The sequence below is a fragment of the Bombina bombina genome, chromosome 6 (genome assembly GCF_027579735.1).
Source record: "Bombina bombina isolate aBomBom1 chromosome 6, aBomBom1.pri, whole genome shotgun sequence".
NCBI classification, from domain to species: domain Eukaryota; kingdom Metazoa; phylum Chordata; class Amphibia; order Anura; family Bombinatoridae; genus Bombina; species Bombina bombina.
This window is the reverse complement of record NC_069504.1, coordinates 263,471,041-263,494,696: the sequence shown is the minus strand read 5'-3', so window position 1 is coordinate 263,494,696 and position 23,656 is coordinate 263,471,041. Positions and strand designations below refer to the sequence as shown.

Below are 23,656 nucleotides of genomic sequence, written 5' to 3'. Positions count from 1 at the left end.
AACAAGGTTTTATTTTACAGCCCCTTGCATGCATTGCGCCTGTCACTGCTGCGGCGGCATTCTGGTTTGAGGCCCTGGAAGAGGCCATCCAGACAGCTCCATTGAATGAAATTATTGACAAGCTTAGAACGCTTAAGCTAGCTAACTCATTTGTTTCTGATGCCATTGTTCATTTGACTAAACTAACGGCTAAGAATTCCGGATTCGCCATCCAGGTGCGTAGGGCGCTATGGCTTAAATCCTGGTCAGCTGACGTGACTTCAAAGTCTAAATTACTCAACATTCCTTTCAAGGGGCAGACCTTATTCGGGCCTGGCTTGAAGGAAATTATTGCTGACATTACTGGAGGCAAGGGTCATACCCTTCCTCAGGACAGGGCCAAATTAAAGGCCAAACAGTCTAATTTTCGTGCCTTTCGAAATTTCAAGGCAGGAGCAGCATCAACTTCCTCCGCTTCAAAACAAGAGGGAACTGTTGCTCATTCCAGACAGGCCTGGAAACCTAACCAGTCCTGGAACAAGGGCAAGCAGGCCAGAAAGCCTGCTGCTGCCCCCAAAACAGCACGAAGGAACGGCCCCCTATCCGGAAACGGATCTAGTGGGGGGCAGACTTTCTCTCCGCCCAGGCGTGGGCAAGAGATGTTCAGGATCCCTGGGCGTTGGAGATCATATCTCAGGGATATCTTCTGGACTTCAAAGCTTCTCCTCCACAAGGGAGATTTCATCTTTCAAGGTTATCAGCAAACCAGATAAAGAAAGAGGCATTCCTAAGCTGTGTGCAAGACCTCCTAGTAATGGGAGTGATCCATCCAGTTCCGCGGACGGAACAAGGACAGGGATTTTATTCAAATCTGTTTGTGGTTCCCAAGAAAGAGGGAACCTTCAGACCAATCTTGGATCTAAAGATCTTAAACAAATTCCTCAGAGTTCCATCATTCAAAATGGAAACTATTCGGACCATCCTACCCATGATCCAAGAGGGTCAGTACATGACCACAGTGGACTTAAAGGATGCCTACCTTCACATACCGATTCACAAAGATCATCATCGGTTCCTAAGGTTTGCCTTTCTAGACAGGCATTACCAATTTGTAGCTCTTCCCTTCGGGTTGGCCACTGCCCCGAGAATTTTTACAAAGGTTCTGGGCTCACTTCTGGCGGTTCTAAGACCGCGAGGCATAGCGGTGGCTCCGTATCTAGACGTCATCCTGATACAGGCGTCAAGCTTTCAAATTGCCAAGTCTCATACAGAGATAGTTCTGGCATTTTTGAGGTCGCATGGGTGGAAAGTGAACGTGGAAAAGAGTTCTCTATCACCACTCACAAGAGTCTTCTTCCTAGGGACTCTTATAGATTCTGTAGAGATGAAAATTTACCTGACGGAGTCCAGGTTATCAAAACTTCTAAATGCTTGCCGTGTCCTTCATTCCATTCCACGCCCGTCAGTGGCTCAGTGCATGGAAGTAATCGGCTTAATGGTAGCGGCAATGGACATAGTGCCATTTGCGCGCCTGCATCTCAGACCGCTGCAATTATGCATGCTAAGTCAGTGGAATGGGGATTACTCAGATTTGTCCCCTCTACTAAATCTGGATCAAGAGACCAGAGATTCTCTTCTCTGGTGGCTTTCTCGGGTCCATCTGTCCAAGGGTATGACCTTTCGCAGGCCAGATTGGATGATTGTAACAACAGATGCCAGCCTTCTAGGTTGGGGCGCAGTCTGGAACTCCCTGAAGGCTCAGGGATTGTGGACTCAGGAGGAGAAACTCCTCCCAATAAATATTCTGGAGTTAAGAGCAATATTCAAGGCTCTTCTAGCTTGGCCTCAGTTAGCAACACTAAGGTTCATCAGATTTCAGTCGGACAACATCACGACTGTGGCTTACATCAACCATCAAGGGGGAACCAGGAGTTCCCTAGCGATGTTAGAAGTCTCAAAGATAATTCGCTGGGCAGAGTCTCACTCTTGCCACCTGTCAGCGATCCACATCCCAGGCGTAGGGAACTGTGAGGCGGATTTTCTAAGTCGTCAGACTTTTCATCTGGGGGAGTGGGAACTCCATCCGGAGGTGTTTGCTCAACTGGTCCATCGTTGGGGCAAACCAGAACTGGATCTCATGGCGTCTCGCCAGAACGCCAAACTTCCTTGTTACGGATCCAGTTCCAGGGACCTGGGAGCAACGCTGATAGATGCTCTAGCAGCTCCTTGGTTCTTCAACCTGGCCTATGTGTTTCCACCGTTTCCTCTGCTCCCTCGACTGATTGCCAAAATCAAACAGGAGAGAGCATCAGTGATTCTGATAGCGCCTGCCTGGCCACGCAGGACCTGGTATGCAGACCTAGTGGACATGTCATCTCTTCCACCATGGACTCTGCCTCTGAGGCAGGACCTTCTAATACAAGGTCCTTTCAATCATCCAAATCTAATCTCTCTGAGACTGACTGCATGGAGATTGAACGCTTGATTCTATCAAGGCGTGGCTTCTCCGAGTCAGTCATTGATACCTTTAATACAGGCTCGGAAGCCTGTCACCAGGAAAATCTACCATAAGATATGGCGTAAATATCTTTATTGGTGTGAATCCAAGAGTTACTCATGGAGTAAGGATAGGATTCCTAGGATATTGTCCTTTCTCCAAGAGGGTTTGGACAAAGGCTTATCAGCTAGTTCTTTAAAAGGACAGATCTCTGCTCTGTCTATTCTTTTGCACAAGCGTCTGGCAGAAGTTCCAGACGTCCAGGCATTTTGTCAGGCTTTGGTTAGGATTAAGCCTGTGTTTAAAACTGTTGCTCCCCCTTGGAGCTTAAACTTGGTTCTTAAAGTTCTTCAGGGAGTTCCGTTTGAACCCCTTCATTCCATTGATATTAAACTTTTATCTTGGAAAGTTCTGTTTTTGATGGCTATTTCCTCGGCTCGAAGAGTCTCTGAGTTATCTGCCTTACATTGTGATTCTCCTTATCTGATTTTTCATTCAGACAAGGTAGTTCTGCGTACCAAACCTGGGTTTTTACCTAAGGTGGTTTCTAACAGGAATATCAATCAAGAGATTGTTGTTCCATCATTGTGTCCTAATCCTTCTTCAAAGAAGGAACGTCTTTTGCATAATCTGGACGTAGTCCGTGCCTTGAAGTTTTACTTACAGGCTACTAAAGATTTTCGTCAAACATCTGCCCTGTTTGTTGTTTACTCTGGACAGAGGAGAGGTCAAAAAGCTTCGGCAACCTCTCTCTCCTTTTGGCTTCGGAGCATAATACGCTTAGCCTATGAGACTGCTGGACAGCAGCCCCCTGAAAGGATTACAGCTCATTCTACTAGAGCTGTGGCTTCCACCTGGGCCTTTAAAAATGAGGCCTCTGTTGAACAGATTTGCAAGGCTGCGACTTGGTCTTCGCTTCACACCTTTTCAAAATTTTACAAATTTGACACTTTTGCTTCTTCGGAGGCTGTTTTTGGGAGAAAGGTTCTACAGGCAGTGGTTCCTTCCGTTTAAGTTCCTGCCTTGTCCCTCCCATCATCCGTGTACTTTAGCTTTGGTATTGGTATCCCACAAGTAATGGATGATCCGTGGACTGGATACACTTAACAAGAGAAAACATATTTTATGCTTACCTGATAAATTTATTTCTCTTGTAGTGTATCCAGTCCACGGCCCGCCCTGTCCTTTTAAGGCAGGTCTAAATTTTAATTAAACTACAGTCACCACTGCACCCTATGGTTTCTCCTTTCTCGTCTTGTTTCGGTCGAATGACTGGATATGGCAGTGAGGGGAGGAGCTATATAGCAGCTCTGCTGTGGGTGATCCTCTTGCAACTTCCTGTTGGGAAGGAGAATATCCCACAAGTAATGGATGATCCGTGGACTGGATACACTACAAGAGAAATAAATTTATCAGGTAAGCATAAATGATGTTTTTTCCAATCTTGATGTTTTTGCCTCTGCTGAGGCTTCTTTTTGGAGAAAGGTGCTTCATGCGGGGGGGAGGGGAGCCTTCAGTTTTGGTCCACCTGCCTTTAGGTCTCCCTCCCTGTCCATTCTGTGTCCTCTCTGGCTTGGGTATTGGTTTTCCAACAGTAATTGAATGGAATTGTGGACTCTCTGCCATTGGAAAGAAAACAAAATGTATGCTTACCTGATAAATTATTTTCTTTCCTGGCATGGGGAGTCCACGACCCGCCCTTTTATACTTTTAAAAGCAGCATTTGTTTTCATAATCTTCAGGCACCTCTATACCCCTTTTGTTCCTCTTTCCTTTTTTCCCTCGGCTGAATGACTGGGGATTATGGGAAGGGGAGGGATACTTAACCTTTGCTGGGGTGTCTTTGCCTCCTCCTGGTGGCCAGGAGCTGAATTCCTAACAGTAATTGAATGGAATCGTGGACTCAATGCCAGAAAAGAAAATAATTTATCAGGTAAGCATAAATTTTATTTTTAAATTCTTAATGTAAGCTGTCTACTGAGCATTATCTATTTGTTTGTTTGCTCTAAATTCATATTTATTTATTTTTTCACTTTCAGGAGGAAGTTTCCGTGGAAGTATTAAAGGCCTACATACAGGTAAGGTATTGGTTATTTTGTATTATCTCATGTCTTTCATTTATATTTTATTTTAAAAACAAACACCCTCAGTTAAAATATTGTATGCTTTATTTCACATTTGTTACAGTATAGAAAAACAAAGATTATTTTTCTCATATAACAATGATTTCCTATACAATTTCAGTAGGTGTTTAATCTCATGCTTTCTTAGAAAATATAAAATCTTCCCAGAACTCCAGACTCCTCACACTATATATATATATATATATATATATATATATATATATATATATATTTTCGCGGGGCTAACTTAAATACAGGGTCTCAGTGAGCTCCTTTTGTATCTTGGAATCAAGGGTTAATGTCTCCTAAGGGGGGTTATTTAACAGGGGGGGTTAATCATGTTTATGTGATTTTGTCAGCTAATGTGTAGTGTTACTTGGGCTCATGGCTAGTTCGGAACATAACTGCCTATTGCAAGTGACGCGGCCTTTACGGTCGGGCGCACTTTTTCATGGACTGCACGGTACACTTCGGGACCGGGCATGGTCACGTTTTGGGCTCTCCATTTCCGCATTCCTGACCGTGTGGCGACGGAGAAATTCTGTTTAGCTGGTGTCTGGTTCATAGGAGGTGGTGAGTGCCCCAGCCATTCGGGGTGTAAGGTGCCGTTTACATTTTTCTTATTGGTCCAGTTTTTTATCAATATCCCAGTTATGGAGGATTCTGATTTTTTGGAGACGGATGTCTCGGATTCTACTTCTTGTGAAGAATATGTTTTGGCCCCAGTGTTATAACTCGTGTTTGTTATAATATTTCCTTTGGGAACTTTCTTCTCTGGAATTGATACTCGCGATTTTGTGATCGCACTGTTTACTTTTACTAAAAGTTTGTTTATGAGGACGTGTTTTAATCCTATGTTTGTCTGTTGTAATCTCTCCCTCTTCAGGGGTGAATGTGTGGCCTTGTCAATTGGGCCCTTGGTCTCAGGCTGATCCTGACTGGGTACAAATCCTTCTGTTTTAAGGCCTATTTCAGACACGTGGCGCCTGCTATGCCTGGCTGGTCCAGTTCGGGCGCCGAATGGTTCCCACTATTGTTTGTTTTTGCTTTACAAGTTTTCAGCTGGCATTCCAAAAAGGATTTGATGGTCCGTGGTTTGTCTAGGGGCATGGAGACTCGTGTTCGGTCCTCATTAGCCTTTTATTCTAGTGGCTGGGACTGTTGAGATCCTCTACGTTATACTCTGTTGGTTCAGATTCGGATCCAGAGTGTTTCTTTCCCGTTGTGGGTTAGAAGTTGAAGGTTTTTAGGTCCTTCGTGTAGCCAGTTCCTGGCGGTCTTGCCTTTCAAGGTTCCTTGGGACTGTCCTTTTGGGACTTATTCCCTCTGGAAGTCTCTTCCTTCGGTTCGAGGCTGTTTGGACTTTGTCCGGTTTTTCTTGACAGTAGTTGAGGCCCGGGAGTTCGTAGTTCCATATTAGATGAACAGTTGTCTCCACCTTCCTAGCTTCGCTTAGGGGATGTTCCGCATGAATTCGGGGTGCTCTGCATTCTTCTTCTTTGGGGTGGTTCCTCAGGAACGTTAATCTGAAGATTATGGAGACTAGTTGTCTACTCTTTCTTGTAATTCCCTTAGCTTTGGACGTGAAAGTAGTCCTTGGGGCCTTTGGGCTCTAGAGTAACTATGACCTAGCACCTTGTTGGTGAGGAGTTGGCCTCCTGCTAGGGGCATTCTCTTCCCTTTTGGTCTGGGAATTTTATGAGTGAGTTATGTGCCCGTTTTCTCTGGCCTAACTCGGATAACATCCCCTGTGATGCCTTGATCTTCAGACTGGGTATCTTGTGTTCCCTGGAGGGGTCGTTTGTTTCAGATGGCTCTGGGTTCCAGTCTTAGGGTCCTTATGTCAGATCTTTATGGACTTATGATCCTGTAGACTGGTTCAGGACGACCCAGTTTCCAATGGGGTCTGATTTGTTATTGGGGGTGTGCTCCTTTTTTATGGGGAGTTTTTCACTGTTGTATCATCAGTGGTGATCTGGATGATCTTCATTTAGTCTGACTGATTAGCCTACGGCTTTCATGTCCTTGAGGGCATGCATGCCGTTTCTTATGGGCTCTCCTCTTTAGGGGGGGAGATTGTCTCCTTCGGCAGTGGGGTTTCCTCTCTCTGGAGACGCCAGTGCTAGTGGGTCCGGTAGATGGCTTAGCCACCTAGCCACTAGAGGGAGTTTGAATCCAGCTGCAGCTGATTTTTCCATCGCTCTGCATGGCAATTTGTTGATTGTGGTCCTACCTTGGGGAAGGAGGAGTTCTGTATTCGGGTCCCTCTCAATCTCTTGTTAAAGCACTTGTTTTTAGAACAGGTTCCTTTTATTTTGAAGTCAGCAGTGCTTTGTGGCGGTTCAAACAGCTGTTTAGAGAGTAGACTCTTTGTGTCGAGATTGTCAAAGACAGTTATGCCAGGTCTTTTTTAGGATCTATTTTGCACTTTCTATACCCCGTAGTCCTTGAGGGTTTTTCCTGGAAGTGCTTTATGTTTGAAAGAGCGAAAGGATTGGGCCAGCTAAAGTAGCCTGATGGTTAGCTTAGCTGCTTAGCAAGCAGAGTTTTTGCAGTTTGAAACCAGCTGCAGCAATTTGCACCTTGAATGTGTGCTAGCACACCTGAGCTCTGTTGGAGAATTGTCAGTGGCTCAACACATAAGCAAACAGAGTAGTAATGCACAGAGCCATAGGTTCAGATCCCTGCACAGCCCTGTAGCATTTTCTTACATTCCCTGGGGGGGCTTGGAGTTGGGGTTGTCTTGTTACCCCTGTCTATCAGTCATGCCCGTCGCTTGGGCTAATCGGGCGTTGGAGCAGGATTTGAGCTCTGTTACTCTGCAAATTTAATTCTCGAGTCATCAAGGTTTGATGAGCCTTCCTTGAGGATCTCTGCTTCTTTTCCACGTTCAGGATTTTGAGGAAAGGACTGGCGGCATCCGCTGGTTGGCTGGATGCCTAGCAAGCTTGTTGGTTGTGATTTGTCCCTAACTTCATCTTTTTTTCCACTTGCTTGATTATCTTCAAATTTCAAGATTATCTTCGGATGACAGCAGCGTGCAGTGTTCTGACTCTTCAGGGGTTGCCGTCAGGGGATCCCTATCTGAGTTGCTGCACGAGATTTACGTTTTGTTGAATACTTGGATATTCTGAGCAGTCCTTAATGGTTTCTGGGGCTTTCGTCTTCAGTTACCTTCTAGGGTGCGGATGAATTTTGGTTAGGGAAGATTTTCTTATCTTTTTCAATCTCTGTCTCTTGATCCCGTGGATTTTGAGCAACTAAGGCTGGGCGTTGCCCTCCTTGTTCTGCGAGACCGTTTGGCCTCTGGGTTTCTCGACCTGCGTTCCTTGAGGCTTGTTTGGGCCCTATTTAAGGTTTTTGTTGTGTCTTATTTAGGGTTCTCTGGAATCCTTTCTGGATGTCTTCTCCTTTTCGGAGCATACGGCTGTTTGATCCCTTTCTCTAGTAAGGGGTTAGTTGTTTGCAGACCGACTGGCGGTTGATGGTGTCTATTGGAGGCTGTTGGCTCAGTCGAGTCTAGTTCCTGCGGTCTCTAGCAAGGCTTATGGTCTATCTGTGGATCTGTGTCCTTGGATTTTTCCCTTTTTCAAAATTTTTCTTGGCTTCGGACGAAGCTGGGGTTTCTGGAGTAAGGGTTTTAGTCTTGGTGCCCTCAGAATGGGCCGCCTTTTGTACCCTCCTATTTTAGCATTCAGTGTCCTCTATAGCTTGGGTATTATTTTCCCAAAAGTAATGAATGCAGCTGTGGACTCTTTCCGTTTATGAAGAAAAACCTAAATAATGCTTACCTGATAGTTATATTACCTGAAAGAGTCCACAGCTCCCCGCCCGTAATTTTTCTAAAAGGGCATTGGTTATTTTTATTCTTTTGGCACCTTTTTCACCCTATACTTCTTCTACTGTTCCTCGACAGAATGATTGAGGGATGGGGGAAGTGGGAGAGGTATTTAAGCCTTTGGCTGGGGTGTCTTTGCCTCCTCCTGGTGGCCAGGTTCTGAATTTCCCAAAAGTAATGAATGCAGCTGTGGACTCTTTCCGAAATTATCAGGTAAGCATAATTTATGTTTTTCTGTAAAATATGTTTTGGGCAGTGTTAGACTAATCTAAGATCTAAGCAGCTAAATATGATTCCCATTTATTCAGATCATAATGAATTTTCTGCTTTTTGGTGGCAAAATTTACTTTCATTTGGCCATTTCTCCAAGGATCTTTGCTTTGCTAGTTGATGTTCTAAAGCAGTGGTCGACAAATCTATTCAAAATTTAGGAGCCAGTAAGAATGTTTGGGAGCCAGACATACTTTTAGGAGCCAGACAGTGGTATTTGGCCCTGTCTGGATGCCAAAGGGGTGTGATACAATTGGCTAAAGCCTGAATCGTCAGCGAAGTAGGAAATAGTAAATCCATTATGGGTGAAGGAACAGTAACCTATAGGCAAACATGAAAGGGTAATTCATTTTTTGAAAATTAAGCACTTCCACTGCCATTCGTGAATGAAAGTCCCCATCTTTTAGTTTATGATTACAAATATTGTAACTAAAAAAGTTAAACTTTATTATCACTTTAAACACCAGTGTGGTGCATTATCAGCATTCTGGGTCCTCTTATAAAAAGGTGCTCTTTTGGATGCAGAAAAGTGCCTTTGTGTCCCTTTAAAAGAACCAACCTATCAGCCCTGTTAGCCATTCTGACACAGCAGCTGTTGGGTATTTTCTTTGCCCATGCAAATGTTTAAAAAGACATCACAGTACGGTTTTAAAAAGTATTTCTTCTACAAGATATGACGAGTCCACAGATTTCATCCTTGTGGGATATTAACCTCCTGCTAACAGGAAGTGGCAAAGAGCACCACAGCAGAACTGTATATATAGCTCCTCCCTTCCCTCCACCCCCAGTCATTCTCTTTGCCTGTGTTAGTAATAGGAAGAGGTAAAGTGAGGTGTTAGTTTAGATTCTTCAATCAAGAAGTTTTTTATTTTTAAAATGGTGCCAGAGACCAAGGAGTGGAGACATCTTATTTTCTGCCCTGATGTTGATTATCTTAGCGACCATTATCTAAGATCCATGATGGTTCCCACAACACAGCTGAAGGTAGTGTGAGAAGATCTTCAGTGTGGAGAACGGTGTCTTGCTACAAGCAGCATTGAGGTATGTGCAGTCTTTTGTTTCTGGGGAGATTTGATGCATCAGAACAGGCTGACATTGTCCCCTATATGGGGAAGGGTAAGCAGTATGCACTAATGAAAAGAAATGGTGTACCTAAAATCCCTTTATTTTATTTGCCAAAAGTATGTAAAGACCTTTGTGGCTTATCTTGGGCTGGACGCTGGGAGATGCGGTTTTGCTTGAGGGCTGTTAACTTTATTACTGGATGCAGGACTGCAGTGTTACGATTTTGTCTGCATATACAAGAGGGCACATGGCATATATTTTTTATTTAATTCTTCATGTTGTTTGTACTGCGATTCATGCAGGTCTTAGTCAGGATTAGAGTACGCCCACGGTGGGCGGGGCCTAATTTTGCGCGCTCAGACGCGCAGTTTTCATCCGGATCGCATAGCAAGCAGAGGCTGGGGCTCTGGAGGCCTAAGTTGTCTACAAACCTATCGAAAAGTCCTTTCACGCTATATCAGCTACAACAAGTACATTCCGGGGGCAGGTAGGAGCCACAGCAGAGCTGTGGCGTGGTGCAGGGGCCATATTTAAATAATTAATAAAATCCTGTTATAATCGATATATATTGTATTGTTGCATATCTAAGCAAGTGGATGCAATATTAAGGGAGTATTTTGGGCACTTTAAAATAGTTTTTTTCTGGTCAAAAAAGTTTTTGCAGTTTTCAGAAAAATTGTTGCGCTTTTAAAATTTAAAGGCGCAGTACAGTTTTTTTGGCATTCATTTTTTTCGCATTCAATTCAGAGCTCAATATTAAGGCAAAGTATGACTATTATTAGTATTGCTAGTCTGTTTAACATGTCTGACACTGAGGAGGAAACTCCTTGCTCTATGTGTTTAGATGCCACTGTGGAACCCCCTCTGACTTTTTGTCCCTCGTGTACTGAGAGGGCCTTACAATGTAAAGCATAAATTTTATATAAGGAAATTGTGTCTAAAGATGATTCTCAGTCTGAGGAGAAACAGGATATATTGCTAACTTCTCCCCAAGCGTCACAAACTTTAACGCCCACCCAAGCGACGCCTGGTTCTTCAACCGTGTCTAATTCATTTACTCTGCAGGATGTGGCTGCAGTTATGTCACCTACCCTTACAGAGGTATTATCTAAGTTGCCAGTGTTACAGGGTAAACGCAGTAGGACAGAGGTCAATGTGAATGCTGAACCCTCTGATGCGTTGTTAGCTATTTCCGATGTACCCTGTGATCTGAATTGGGGGTCAGGGAACTTCTGAGGGGGAACTTTCCGATTTGGGAAGTGCGTTACCTCAGACGGACTCGGACGTCATGTCCTTTAAATTTAAGCTTGAGCACCTCCGTCTTTTACTTAGGGAGGTTTTAGCGACTCTGAATGACTGTGACCCTATTGTGGTACCACCAGAGAAATTGTGGTACAAATACTTAGAGGTACCTGCTTACACTGACGTTTCTCTTGCAAGGTGTATCCAGTCCACGGATTCATCCTTACTTGTGGGATATTCTCATTCCCTACAGGAAGTGGCAAAGAGAGCACACAGCAGAGCTGTCCATATAGCTCCACCCCCCAGTCATTCTCTTTGCCGCTCTAGCAGTAGGGCATCTCCACGGGAGGGTAAAGTGAATGTGGTGTTAGATTTGTAGCTTTATATCTTCAGTCAAAAGTTTATTTTCAAATGGTACCGGCTTGTACTATTTACTCTCTGGCAGAAAGGTGATGAAGATTTCTGCTCAGAGGAAAACGATTTTAGCATGTTGTAACTAAAATCCACTGCTGTTCCCACACAGGACTGATGAGTACCAGAAAACTTCAGTTGGGGGGGGAACAGTTTGCAGGCTTAACTGCATTAAGGTATGTTTCAGTCATCTTTTTTTCTAGTCAAGACACGTTAATGCTAGAAGACTGACAGGAATCCCCATGAGGGAAGGGTAAGCCATTTTCTGAAACTTAGTATAGAATAAGGGCTTATTTAACAGGGCTCAATAGGCTGGTGGACACTGTGAAAGGGCAATCGATTATTCTATTAGGAAAATACTCATTGGTAGACACTTTTAATCACCTTTGGGGTGTTTATTAAGGGGTTTTTTTTTATCCACATGGCATATATTTAGTCACCCAAGTGTGACTTTGAGGGCCTCACAACTCTGGAGTGGGAGGGGCCCTAATTTTGCGCCTCTGTTGCGCAATTCATTTCTCCAGACAGTTCATACTGCTTCACATGGAGGGTCCAGAGACTGCTTGAGGGACTCACAGAAGCTGTTTTTCCCCTAAACTAATCCATAAGGGAAGGTAGGGCCACAGCAGATTGCTGTGGCAAGGTGCTGTAGTTTTGAAACCGGTTGTGGGCTTTAGACTGCTCCGGTTTGGGCATTAAGGGGTTAATCAGTGAAACTTGGTGTGCAATCATATCGAAGCATTAGGCACATACTGTGAAAATTTCAAAAGATTTGGTGCATTTTTCACTGTTTTGTAAAATTGTGTGCGATTTTTATTTCTTAAAGGCACAGTACCGTTTTTCTCAAATTGTGTTTTTTATTGATTAAAGTGTTTTCCAAGCCTGTTTGCATATATTACTAATCTGTCTAACATGTCTGACACTAAGGAAAAGCCTTGCTCTATGTGTTCAGTAGCCATGGTGGAACCCCCACTCAAAATGTGTCCCAAGTGCACTAATGTGTCTATACAAGTTAAAGATCATACTGTGTCACTTAGAAATGTAGCCCAAGATGATTCTATGACGGAAGGTAATGAAGATAGTCCACCTTCCTCTCCCCAAGTGTCACCACCAGTTACGCCCGCGCAAGCAATACCTAGTACCTCTAGTGCATTGGCACCTATTACATTGCAACAACTAGCGACAGTTATGGATAATTGTCACCACCAGTTACGCCCGCGCAAGCAATACCTAGTACCTCTAGTGCATTGGCACCTATTACATTGCAACAACTAGCGACAGTTATGGATAATTCCCTTGCGACCTTTCTATCCAAGCTGCCAGTTTTTCCTTCAAAGCGAGATAGCTCTGTTTTAAGAACAGATTATGAGCAGTCGGAAGCTTTGGGAGGTTTATCTGACGTACCCTCACAACACTCTGATGTAGGAGCGAGGGATGTGATGTTTGAGGGTGAAATTTCTGACTCAGGAAAAGTTTCTCAAAGGGCAGATTCAGATTCATTAGCTTTTAAATTTAAGTTGGAACACCTCCGCGTATTGCTTAGGGAGGTTCTATCCACTCTGGATGATTGTGACCCTTTGGTGGTTCCAGAGAAATTGTGTAAAATGGACAAATACCTAGAGGTCCCTGTATACACTGATGCGTTTCCGATTCCTAAAAGGGTTGCGGATATTGTTACCAGGGAGTGGGAAAGACCAGGTGTCCCCTTTGTTCCCCCTCCTATTTTAAAGAAAATGTTCCCCATTACTGACCCCAGGCGGGACTCGTGGCAGACGGTCCCTAAGGTAGAGGGAGCAGTTTCTACGCTGGCTAAGCGCACAACCATTCCAATTGAAGACAGTTGTGCTTTTAAAGATCCTATGGATAAAAAATTAGAAGGTTTACTAAAGAAAATTTTTGTTCAACAAGGGTTCCTTCTACAACCGATCGCCTGCATTATTCCTGTAACTACTGCAGCGGCTTTCTGGTTTGAGGCACTGGAGGAGTCACTCCAGAGGGAGACCTCGTATGACGAAATTATGGATAGAATTAAAGCTTTAAAACTGGCTAATTCTTTTATCACTGATGCCGCTTTGCAATTAGCCAAGTTAGCGGCAAAAAATTCAGGTTTCACCATTATGGCGCGCAGAGCGCTTTGGCTCAAGTCATGGTCGACCGATGTGTCGACCAAATCAAAATTACTAAATATCCCTTTCAAGGGAAAGACCCTTTTCGGGCCCGAATTGAAAGAGATTATTTCGGATATCACCGGGGGAAAGGGCCATGCTCTCCCACAAGATAGGCCTTTTAAGGCTAAAAATAAGGCTAATTTTCGTTCCTTTCGCAACTTCAGGAGCGGTCCTGCTTCAACCTCTGTAACCGCAAAGCAAGAGGGTAACGCTTCACAGCCCAAGGCAATCTGGAAGCCTTTGCAGGGCTGGAACAAGGGTAAACAGGCCAAGAAGCCTGCAGCTGCTACTAAGACAGCATGAAGGGGTAGCCCCCGATCCGGGACCAGATCTGGTAGGGGGCAGACTCTCTCTCTTTGCTCAGGCTTGGGCAAGGGATGTTCACGATCCCTGGGCATTAGAGATCGTTACTCAGGGATATCTTCTAGAATTCAAGGACTCCCCTCTAAGGGGAAGGTTCCACATTTCTCGTCTGTCTACAGACCAGACAAAGAAAGAGGCGTTCTTGTGCTGTGTAGAAGATCTACTCAAGATGGGATTGATATGTCCAGTTCCAATTTCAGAACAAGGACTGGGTTTTTACTCAAACCTGTTTGTGGTTCCCAAGAAGGAAGGAACTTTCAGGCCAATCCTGGATCTAAAAATTCTAAACAAATTCCTCAGAGTTCCATCATTCAAGATGGAGACCATTCGGACAATCTTACCTATGATCCAGGAAGGTCAATATATGACTACCGTGGATCTAAAGGATGCGTACCTACATATTCCTATCCACAAAGATCATCATCAGTTCCTAAGGTTCGCCTTTCAGGACAAGCATTACCAGTTTGTGGCCCTTCCCTTCGGGTTGGCCACTGCTCCAAGAATTTTCACAAAAGTGCTAGGGTCCCTTCTGGCGGTACTAAGACCGCGGGGCATTGCCGTAGCACCTTATTTGGACGACATCTTAATACAGGCGTCGTCATTTCCCAGAGCCAAGGCTCATACGGAGATTGTTCTGGCCTTTCTAAGGTCTCACGGGTGGAAGGTGAACACCGAAAAAAGTTCTCTGTCCCCGCTCACAAGGGTTCCCTTCCTGGGAACATTAATAGACTCGGTAGAAATGAAAATATTTCTGACGGAGGTCAGAAAATTAAAGCTGTTAACTACTTGCCGAGTTCTTCATTCCATTCCGCGGTCATCTGTAGCTCAGTGCATGGAGGTAATCGGATTAATGGTAGCGGCAATGGGCGTAGTCCCTTTTGCTCGAATACATCTAAGACCACTGCAACTGTGCATGCTCAAACAGTGGAATGGAGATTATGCAGATTTGTCTCCTCAAATACAACTGGACCAGAAAACCAGAGACTCTCTTTTCTGGTGGTTGTCTCAGGATCACCTGTCTCAGGGAATATGTTTCCGCAGACCGGAGTGGATCATTGTAACGACCGATGCCAGTCTGTTAGGCTGGGGGGCGGTCTGGGACTCCCTGAAAGCTCAGGGCCTATGGTCTTGGGAAGAGTCTCTTCTCCCGATAAACATTTTGGAACTGAGAGCGATATTCAACTCGCTTCAGGCATGGCCTCAACTAGCGGCGGCCAAATTCATCAGTTTTCAGTCGGACAACATAACGACTGTGGCGTATATCAATCATCAGGGGGGAACAAAGAGTTCCCTAGCGATGAAGGAAGTCACCAAAATAATCAGGAGGGCGGAGGGTCACTCCTGCCATCTATATGCGATTCACATCCCAGGAGTAGACAACTGGGAGGCGGATTTTCTAAGTCGTCAGACTTTTCACCCGGGGGAGTGGGAACTCCACCCGGAGGTTTTTGCTCAGCTGACCCAGCTATGGGGCATTCCAGAATTGGATCTGATGGCGTCCCGTCAGAACACCAAACTTCCTCTCTACGGGTCCAGGTCCAGGGACCCCAAGGCGGCATTGATAGATGCTCTAGTAGCGCCTTGGTCCTTCAATCTGGCTTATGTCTTTCCACCGTTTCCCCTTCTCCCTCGTCTGGTAGCCAAATCAAGCAGGAGAAGGCTTCGGTAATTCTGATAGCGCCTGCGTGGCCACGTAGGACTTGGTATGCAGACCTAGTGGACATGTCATCTGTCCCGCCATGGACACTGCCAATGAGGCAGGATCTTCTAATACAGGGTCCATTCAAGCATCCAAATCTAGTTTCTCTGCGGTTGACTGCTTGGAGATTGAACGCTTAATTCTATCTAGGCGTGGTTTCTCTGAATCAGTTATGGATACGCTGATTCAGGCTAGAAAGCCTGTCACCAGGAAAATTTACCATAAGATATATAAATATCTTTGTTGGTGTGAATCCAAGGGTTACTCGTGGAGTAAGATTAGGATTCCAAGGATATTGTCTTTTCTCCAAGAAGGATTGTAGAAAGGTTTGTCAGCTAGTTCCTTAAAGGGACAGATATCTGCTCTGTCTATTCTTTTACACAAGCGTCTGGCGGAGGTACCAGACGTTCAAGCGTTTGCTCAGGCTTTAGTCAGAATCAAGCCTGTCTATAAACCAGTTGCTCCGCCATGGAGTTTAAATTTAGTTCTTTCAGTTCTTCAAGGGGTTCCGTTTGAACCTTTACATTCCATAGATATTAAGTTATTATCTTGGAAAGTCTTGTTTTTGGTAGCTATATCTTCTGCTCGAAGAGTTTCTGAATTGTCTGCTTTGCAGTGTAATTCGCCCTATCTGGTGTTCCATGCAGATAAGGTAGTTTTACGTACCAAACCTGGTTTTCTTCCCAAGGTTGTTTCTAACAAGAAAATTAACCAGGAAATCATTGTTCCTTCCCTGTGTCCTAATCCAGCTTCTAAGAAGGAACGGCTATTACACAATCTTGATGTGGTTCGTGCTTTGAAATTCTATTTACAAGCAACTAAAGATTTCAGACAAACATCATCCTTGTTTGTAGTTTATTCTGGTAAGAGGAGAGGTCAGAAAGCGACTGCTACCTCTCTTTCCTTCTGGCTGAAAAGCATCATCCGATTGGCTTATGAGACTGCTGGGCAGCAGTCTCCTGAACGAATTACAGCTCATTCCACCAGAGCTTTGGCTTCCACATGGGCTTTCAAGAATGAGGCTTCTGTTGAACAGATTTGTAAGGCAGCGACTTGGTCTTTACTGCATACTTTTGCCAAATTTTACAAATTCGATACTTTTGCTTCTTCGGAGGCTATTTTTGGGAGAAAGGTTTTGCAAGCAGTGGTGCCTTCCGTTTAGGTTACCTGTCTTGTTCCCTCCCTTCATCCGTGTCCTAAAGCTTTGGTATTGGTATCCCACAAGTAAGGATGAATCCGTGGACTGGATATACCTTGCAAGAGAAAATAGAATTTATGCTTACCTGATAAATTACTTTCTCTTGCGGTGTATCCAGTCCACGGCCCGCCCTGGCAATTAAGTCAGGTTAAAAAATGTTTTGTTTAAACTACAGTCACCACTGCACCCTATGGTTTCTCCTTTTCTCCTAGCCTTCGGTCGAATGACTGGGGGGTGGAGCTAGGGGGGGAGCTATATGGACAGCTCTGCTGTGTGCTCTCCTTGCCACTTCCTGTAGAGAATGAGAATATCCCACAAGGATGAATCCGTGGACTGGATACACCGCAAGAGAACGTAATTTATCAGGTAAGCATAAATTCTATTCTTTCCGGTTCCTAAGAGAATTTCGGAGATTATTAAGAGGGAATGGGACAGACTGGGTATCCTGTTTTCACCCTCTCCTAATTTCAATAAAATGTATCCTATATCTGACACTGTACAGGACTCTTGGCAAACAGTCCCTAAGGTGGAAGGAGCTATATCTACCCTGGCTAAGCGTACAACTATTCCTATTGAGGACAGCTGTGCTTTCAAAGACCTATGGCTAAGAAATTGGAGGGTCTTCTAAAGAAATTGTTTATTCATCAGGGTTTCCTCTTGCAACCAACGGCATGCATTGTACCAGTTACCACTGCGGCGGCCTTCTGGTTTGAGACCTTAGAAGAGTCCCTTAAGACGGAGACTCCTTTTGTGGATATTTTAGATCGAATTAAAGCTCTTAAGCCGGATAATTATTTTATTACAGACGCCGCCTTTCAGATTGCCAAGCTGGCGGCTAAGAATGCAGGATTTGCTATTTTAGCGCGTAGAGCGTTATGGTTAAAATCTTGGTCTGCTGATGTGTCATCTAAGTCAAAGCTTTTGGCTATTCCTTTCAAGGGGAAAACCCTATTCGGGCCTGACTTGAAGGAGATCATTTCTGACATTACGGGAGGTAAGGGTCATCTCCTACCTCAGGATAGAAGGGCTAAACTGAGAGGTAAACAAAATAATTTTCGTTCCTTTCGGAACTTTAAAGGAGTCCCCTCTTCTTCCTCTTCCTCCGCCAAGCAGGAAGGGAATTTTTGCTCAGGCCAAATCCGTCTGGAGACCCAACCAGACTTGGAACAAGGGTAAACAACCCAAGAAACCCGCTGCTGCTACCAAGACAGCATGAAGGGGCGGCCCCCGATCCGGGACCGGATCTAGTAGGGGGCAGACTTTCTTTCTTTGCCCAGGCTTGGGTAAGAGCTGTTCAGGACCCCTGGACACTGGAAATCGTGTCCCAAGGGTATCAACTGGAATTCAAAAGTTCTCTCCCAAGGGGAGGTTTCTTCTTTAACGATTGTCTGTAGACCAGATAAAAAGAGAGGCGTTCTTACGTTGTGTAAAAGACCTCTCTACTATGGGAGTAATTTGTCCTGTTCCAATACTGGAACAGGGGCTGGGGTTTTACTCAAACCTTTTCGTGGTTCCCAAAAAAGAGGGCACGTTTTTACCTATTTTAGATCTAAAAAGTCTAAACAGATTCTTCGAACAATTCTGCCATTGATCCAGGAGGGTCAATATATGACTACCGTGGACTTGAAGGATGCATAATTTCATATTCCTATCACCGGTTCCTAAGGTTTGCCTTCCTGGACAAACATTTTCAGTTTGTGGCTCTTCCCTTCGGATTGGCCACAGCACCCAGGATCTTCACAAAGGTTCTAGGGTCCCTTCTAGCGGTTCTCAGGCCGCGGGGTATTGCAGTGGCGCCTTATTTTGACGATATTCTGATCCAGGTGTCGTCCTACCATCTGAGAAAGTCTCATACAGACATGGTTCTGTCCTTTCTGATGACTCACGGGTGGAAGGTGAATCTGGAAAAGAGTTCATTAATTCCACAGACCAAGGTTCCCTTTCTGGGAACTCTAATAGATTCCATATCCATGAAGATTTTCTTGACAGAGGTCAGAAAGTTAAAGATTCTGAATACATGCCGAGCACTTCAGTCCAATCCTCGGCCATCAGTGGCCCAGTGCATGGAGGTAATTGGATTGATGGTGGCGGCAATGGACATCATTCCGTTTGCTCGTTTTCATCTCAGACCACTACAGCTGAGCATGCTCAGACAGTGGAATGGAGATTATGCAAATTTGTCTCCTCAGATAGATCTGGATCAGGAGACAAGAGACTCTCTTCTTTGGTGGTTGTCTCAGGATTGTCTGTGTCAGGATTGTCTGGCTTCCGCAGACCCTCATGGGTGATAGTGACGACGGACGCCAGCCTTCTAGGTTGGGGTGCGGTCTGAAATTCCCTGAAGGCTCAGGGTGTGTGGACTCAGTCGGAGTCAATTCTTCCAATCAATATTCTGGAATTGAGGGCAATATTCAATGCGCTTCAGGCGTGGCCTCAGTTGGCTTCGGCCAAATTCATTCACTTTCAGTCGGACAACATCATGACTGTGGCTTACATCAATCATCAGGGAAGAACAAGGAGTTCCTTAGCGATGTCAGAAGTATTCAAGATAATTCGGTGGGCGGAGACCCACTCTTGTTATCTGTCAGCAATCTACATCCCAAGAGTGGACAACTGGGAATCTGACTTTTTAAGCAGACAGACGTTTCATCCGGGGGAGTGGGAACTCCATCCGGAGGTCTTTGCCACTCTGATTCTCAGATGGGGCAGACCGGAGTTGGATCTGATGGCATCTTGTCAGAATGCCAAACTTCCAAGATACGGATCCAGGTCAAGGGATCCTCAGGCCGAACTGATAGATGCCTTGGCAGTGCCTTGGTCGTTTAACCTAGCTTATGTGTTCCCACAGTTTGCTCTCCTGCCTCGGGTGATTGCTCGGATCAAACAGGAGAGGGCTTCAGTAATTCTAATCGCGCCTGCGTGGCCTCGCAGGACTTGGTATGCCAATCTAGTGGACATGTCCTCTCTGCCGCCGTGGAAGCTTCCATTGAGGCAGGACCTTCTCATTTAGGGACCCTTCCAACACCCAAATCTAGTTTCTCTGCAACTGACTGCTTGGAGATTGAACGCTTGATCTTATCTAAGCAGGGACTCTCTGATTCGGTCATTGATACTTTGATTCAGGCACGTAAGCCTGTCACCAGAAAGATCTATCATAAGATATGGCGTAAATATCTTGGTTGGTGCGAATTCAGGGCTACTCATGGAATAGAGTTAAGATTCCTAGGATTTTGTCCTTTCTCCAAGAAGGATTGGAGAAAGGGTTATCAGCGAGTTCCTTAAAAGGACAAATCTTTGCTTTGTCAATTTTGCTACAGAAACGTTTGGCAGATGTTCCAGACGTTCAGTCTTTTTGTCAGGCTCTAACTAGAATTAAGCCTGTGTTTAGACCAATTGCTCCACCCTGGAGTTTGACTTTAGTTCTTAATGTTCTTCAAGGGGTTCCGTTTGAACCCATGCATTCCATAGATATTAAGTTGTTATCTTGGAAAGTTTTGTTTTTGGTTGCTATTTCTTCTGCTCGTAGAGTTTTGGAGCTTTCAGTGCTTCAATGTGATTCGCCTTATCTTATCTTCCATTCTGATAAGGTGGTTTTACGTACCAAACCTGGTTTTCTTCCCAAGGTTGTTTATAATAAGAATATTAATCAGGAAATTATGGTTCCTTCATTATGTCCTAATCCTTCTTCTAAGAAGGAGCGTATGTTGCATAACTTGGACGTGGTCCGTGCCCTGAAGTTTTACTTGCAGGCGACTAAGGATTTCCGTCAATCATCTTCATTATTTATTGTCTTTTCTGGAAAGCGTAGGGGTCAGAAGGCTACGGCTACCTCCCTTTCTTTTTGGCTGAAGAGTATCATCCGTCTGGCGTATGAAACTGCTGGACAGCAGCCTCCTGAAAGAATTATGGCTCATTCTACTAGGGCTGTGGCTTCCTCATGGGCATTTAAAAACGATGCTTCTGTTGAACAGATTTGAAAGGCTGCAACTTGGTCGTCTCTTCACACTTTTTCCAAATTTTATACTTTTTGCTTCTTCTGAGGCTGGTTTTCGGAGAAAGGTTCTTCAAGCAGTGGTGCCTTCCGTTTAGGTTCCTGTCTTGTCCCTCCCTTTCATCCGTGTCCTGTAGCTTTGGTATTGTATCCCACAAGTAAGGATGAAATCCGTGGACTCGTCATATCTTGTAGAAGAAAAGGAAATTTATGCTTACCTGATAAATTTATTTCTTCTACGATATGACGAGTCCACGGCCCACCCTGTCATTTTAAGACAGGCATATATTATATTTTTGTTAAACTTCAGTCACCTCTGCACCTTTGGCTTTTCCTTTCTCTTCCTAACTTCGGTCGAATGACTGGAGGTGGAGGGAAGGGAGGAGCTATATATACAGCTCTGCTGTGGTGCTCTTTGCCACTTCCTGTTAGCAGGAGGTTAATATCCCACAAGTAAGGATGAAATCAGTCGACTCGTCATATCGTAGAAGAAATACATTTATCAGGTAAGCATAAATTTCCTTTTTTACATGTTGTTGAATTTATACCTATTAACATTGTAACTAATAATAATCCCAAATTCTCTTTCTATCTTAGCTCCTTATAAATGAAAAGCACATTAACCTGATTGCTTTCTATGTCATGCACCTACCTCATGACTTGGCCATTGCTCAGTATGCTGGTTTTTTGGAGAATGTCACTGAACGGGAGCAGCGTCACCATTGTCTGGAACTTGCCAAGGATGCAGGTATTTTAAATCTCTTTCAATTTAAGGGGACATGAAACCAAAAATTTCAGATAGAGCATACTTTTTTAAACAAATTTCAAATTAACTTCTATTATCACATTTGCTTTGTTCTCTTGGTATCCTTTGTTAAACGAGCAGCAATGCACTACGGTGAGCTAGCTGAAGACATTATGTGTGCCTATGAGAAGAAGCAAATATGTGTAGCCACCAATCAACAGATAGCTCCTAGTAGGGCAATGCTGCTCCTGAGCCTCCCTAGATATGGTATTCAACAAAGGATACCAAGAGAATTAAGCAAATTATTTAACAGAAGAAAATTGGAAAGTTGTTTAAAATTGTATGCTCTATCTGAATCATGCAAGAAAGATCTGGGGTTTCATGTCCCTTTTAATAAAAATGTTAGATAAATAAGGATGATCTGTCTGCGTAGCCTGTTTAACACCAGGGGATTACAAAATAAAATTTAAAAAGTGTGTGTGTGTGTGGGGGGGGGGGGGTCGCAATCTCCTTATGCTGGGACAAAGAAGACAGGATGTGGGATCATGAAGGGTTTTGTAGCTGGGGCTCCTGTATTCCAGAAGGCTTGTTGGGTGTGTGTGGGGTTTTTTTTTTTTTTTTTTTTGGGTTTTTTTAAAGGATAGACAGGGAAGAAACTGATTTCTCTTACAATCTCAGACCAACTGCAAAGTAAAGATTGCTTTTGGACCCCAGTGGAACTGACACAATTCACTATTATACAGTGATTATGTTCTAATCTTGATTTCTTGAAACATGCATATATTTCTCCAACATTGGTGTGTCCGGTCCACAGCGTCATCCATAACTTGTGGGAATATTCTCCTCCCCAACAGGAAATGGCAAAGAGCACAGCAAAAGCTGTCCATATAGTCCCTCCTAGGCTCCGCCCACCCCAGTCATTCTCTTTGCCGCTGAACAAGCAGCATCTCCACGGAGATGGTGAAGAGTATGTGGTGTTTAGTTGTAGTTTTTTATTCTACTATCAAGAGTTTGTTATTTTAAAATAGTGCTGGTATGTACTATTTACTCTGAAACAGAAAAGGATGAAGAGTTCTGTTTGTGAGAGGAGTATGATTTTAGCAGCAGTAACTAAAATAGGTTTCTGTTCCCACATAGGACTCTTGAGATGAGATAACTTCAGTTGGGGGGAACAGTTGGCAGACTTTTCTGCTTAAGGTATGACTAGCCATATTTCTAACAAGACTGTGTAATGCTGGAAGGCTGTCATTTCCCCTCATGGGGACCGGTAAGCCATTTTCTTAGTCTCAAACAGAATAAAGGGCTTAATATGGGCTATAAAACTGGTAGACACTTTTATGGGCTAGATCGATTGCTTTATTTGGGCATTTTATACAGCTTGATGTTGAAATTCACACTTTATAACTTTGGGGAACGTTTTTTTACGTCAGGCACTGGTTTAGACACCTTCCCAGTCAGGAAGGGCCTTCCCTGTAGTAGACAGGGCCTCATTTTCGCGCCATTACTGCGCAGTTACTTTTGAGAGCAGGACATGCAGCTGCATGTGTGTGGGTCTGGAAGTAGTTGAAAAGGTTCCTAGAAGGCTTCATTTGGTATCGTATACCCCCCTGGGTTTGGTAAAGTCGCAGCAAAGGCTGTAGCTGGGACTGTAGAGGAGTTAAAACTGTAAACGGCTCCGGTTTGGGGTGCAATGCTTTGAATACTTTAAGACACTGTGGTGAAAATTTGGTTAAAATTGAACAATTCCTTCATAGTTTTTCACATATTCAGTAAAAAAGTGTGCCCTGTTTAAAATTTTAAAGAGACAGTAACGGTTTTGTTTTAAAACGTTTTTTGTACTTTATTGACAAGTTTAAGCCTGTTTAACATGTCTGTGCCTTCAGATAAACTATGTTCTGTATGTATGGAAGCCAATGTGTCTCCCCCTTCAAAATTGTGTGATAATTGTGCCATAGCTTCCAAACAAAGTAAGGACAGTACTGCCACAGATAGTAAAGTTGCCCAAGATGATTCATCAGATGAAGGGAGTAGACATAGTTCTACATCATCTCCTTCTGTGTCTACACC

At 44.1% G+C, this 23,656-nt stretch overlaps 1 protein-coding gene across 1 annotated transcript in view; it reads left to right on the top strand.

Annotated features, from left to right (window-relative positions):
- The window catches only part of NUP107 (nucleoporin 107), a 264,058-nt gene that overhangs the window by 136,912 nt on the left and 103,490 nt on the right, over nt 1–23,656 (top strand). Inside the window, exons 20-21 of the mRNA XM_053716825.1 lie at nt 4,516–4,554; nt 21,442–21,592. Coding sequence (XP_053572800.1) covers nt 4,516–4,554; nt 21,442–21,592 — 190 coding nt within the window. The remainder of the gene's footprint in view (nt 1–4,515; nt 4,555–21,441; nt 21,593–23,656) is intronic.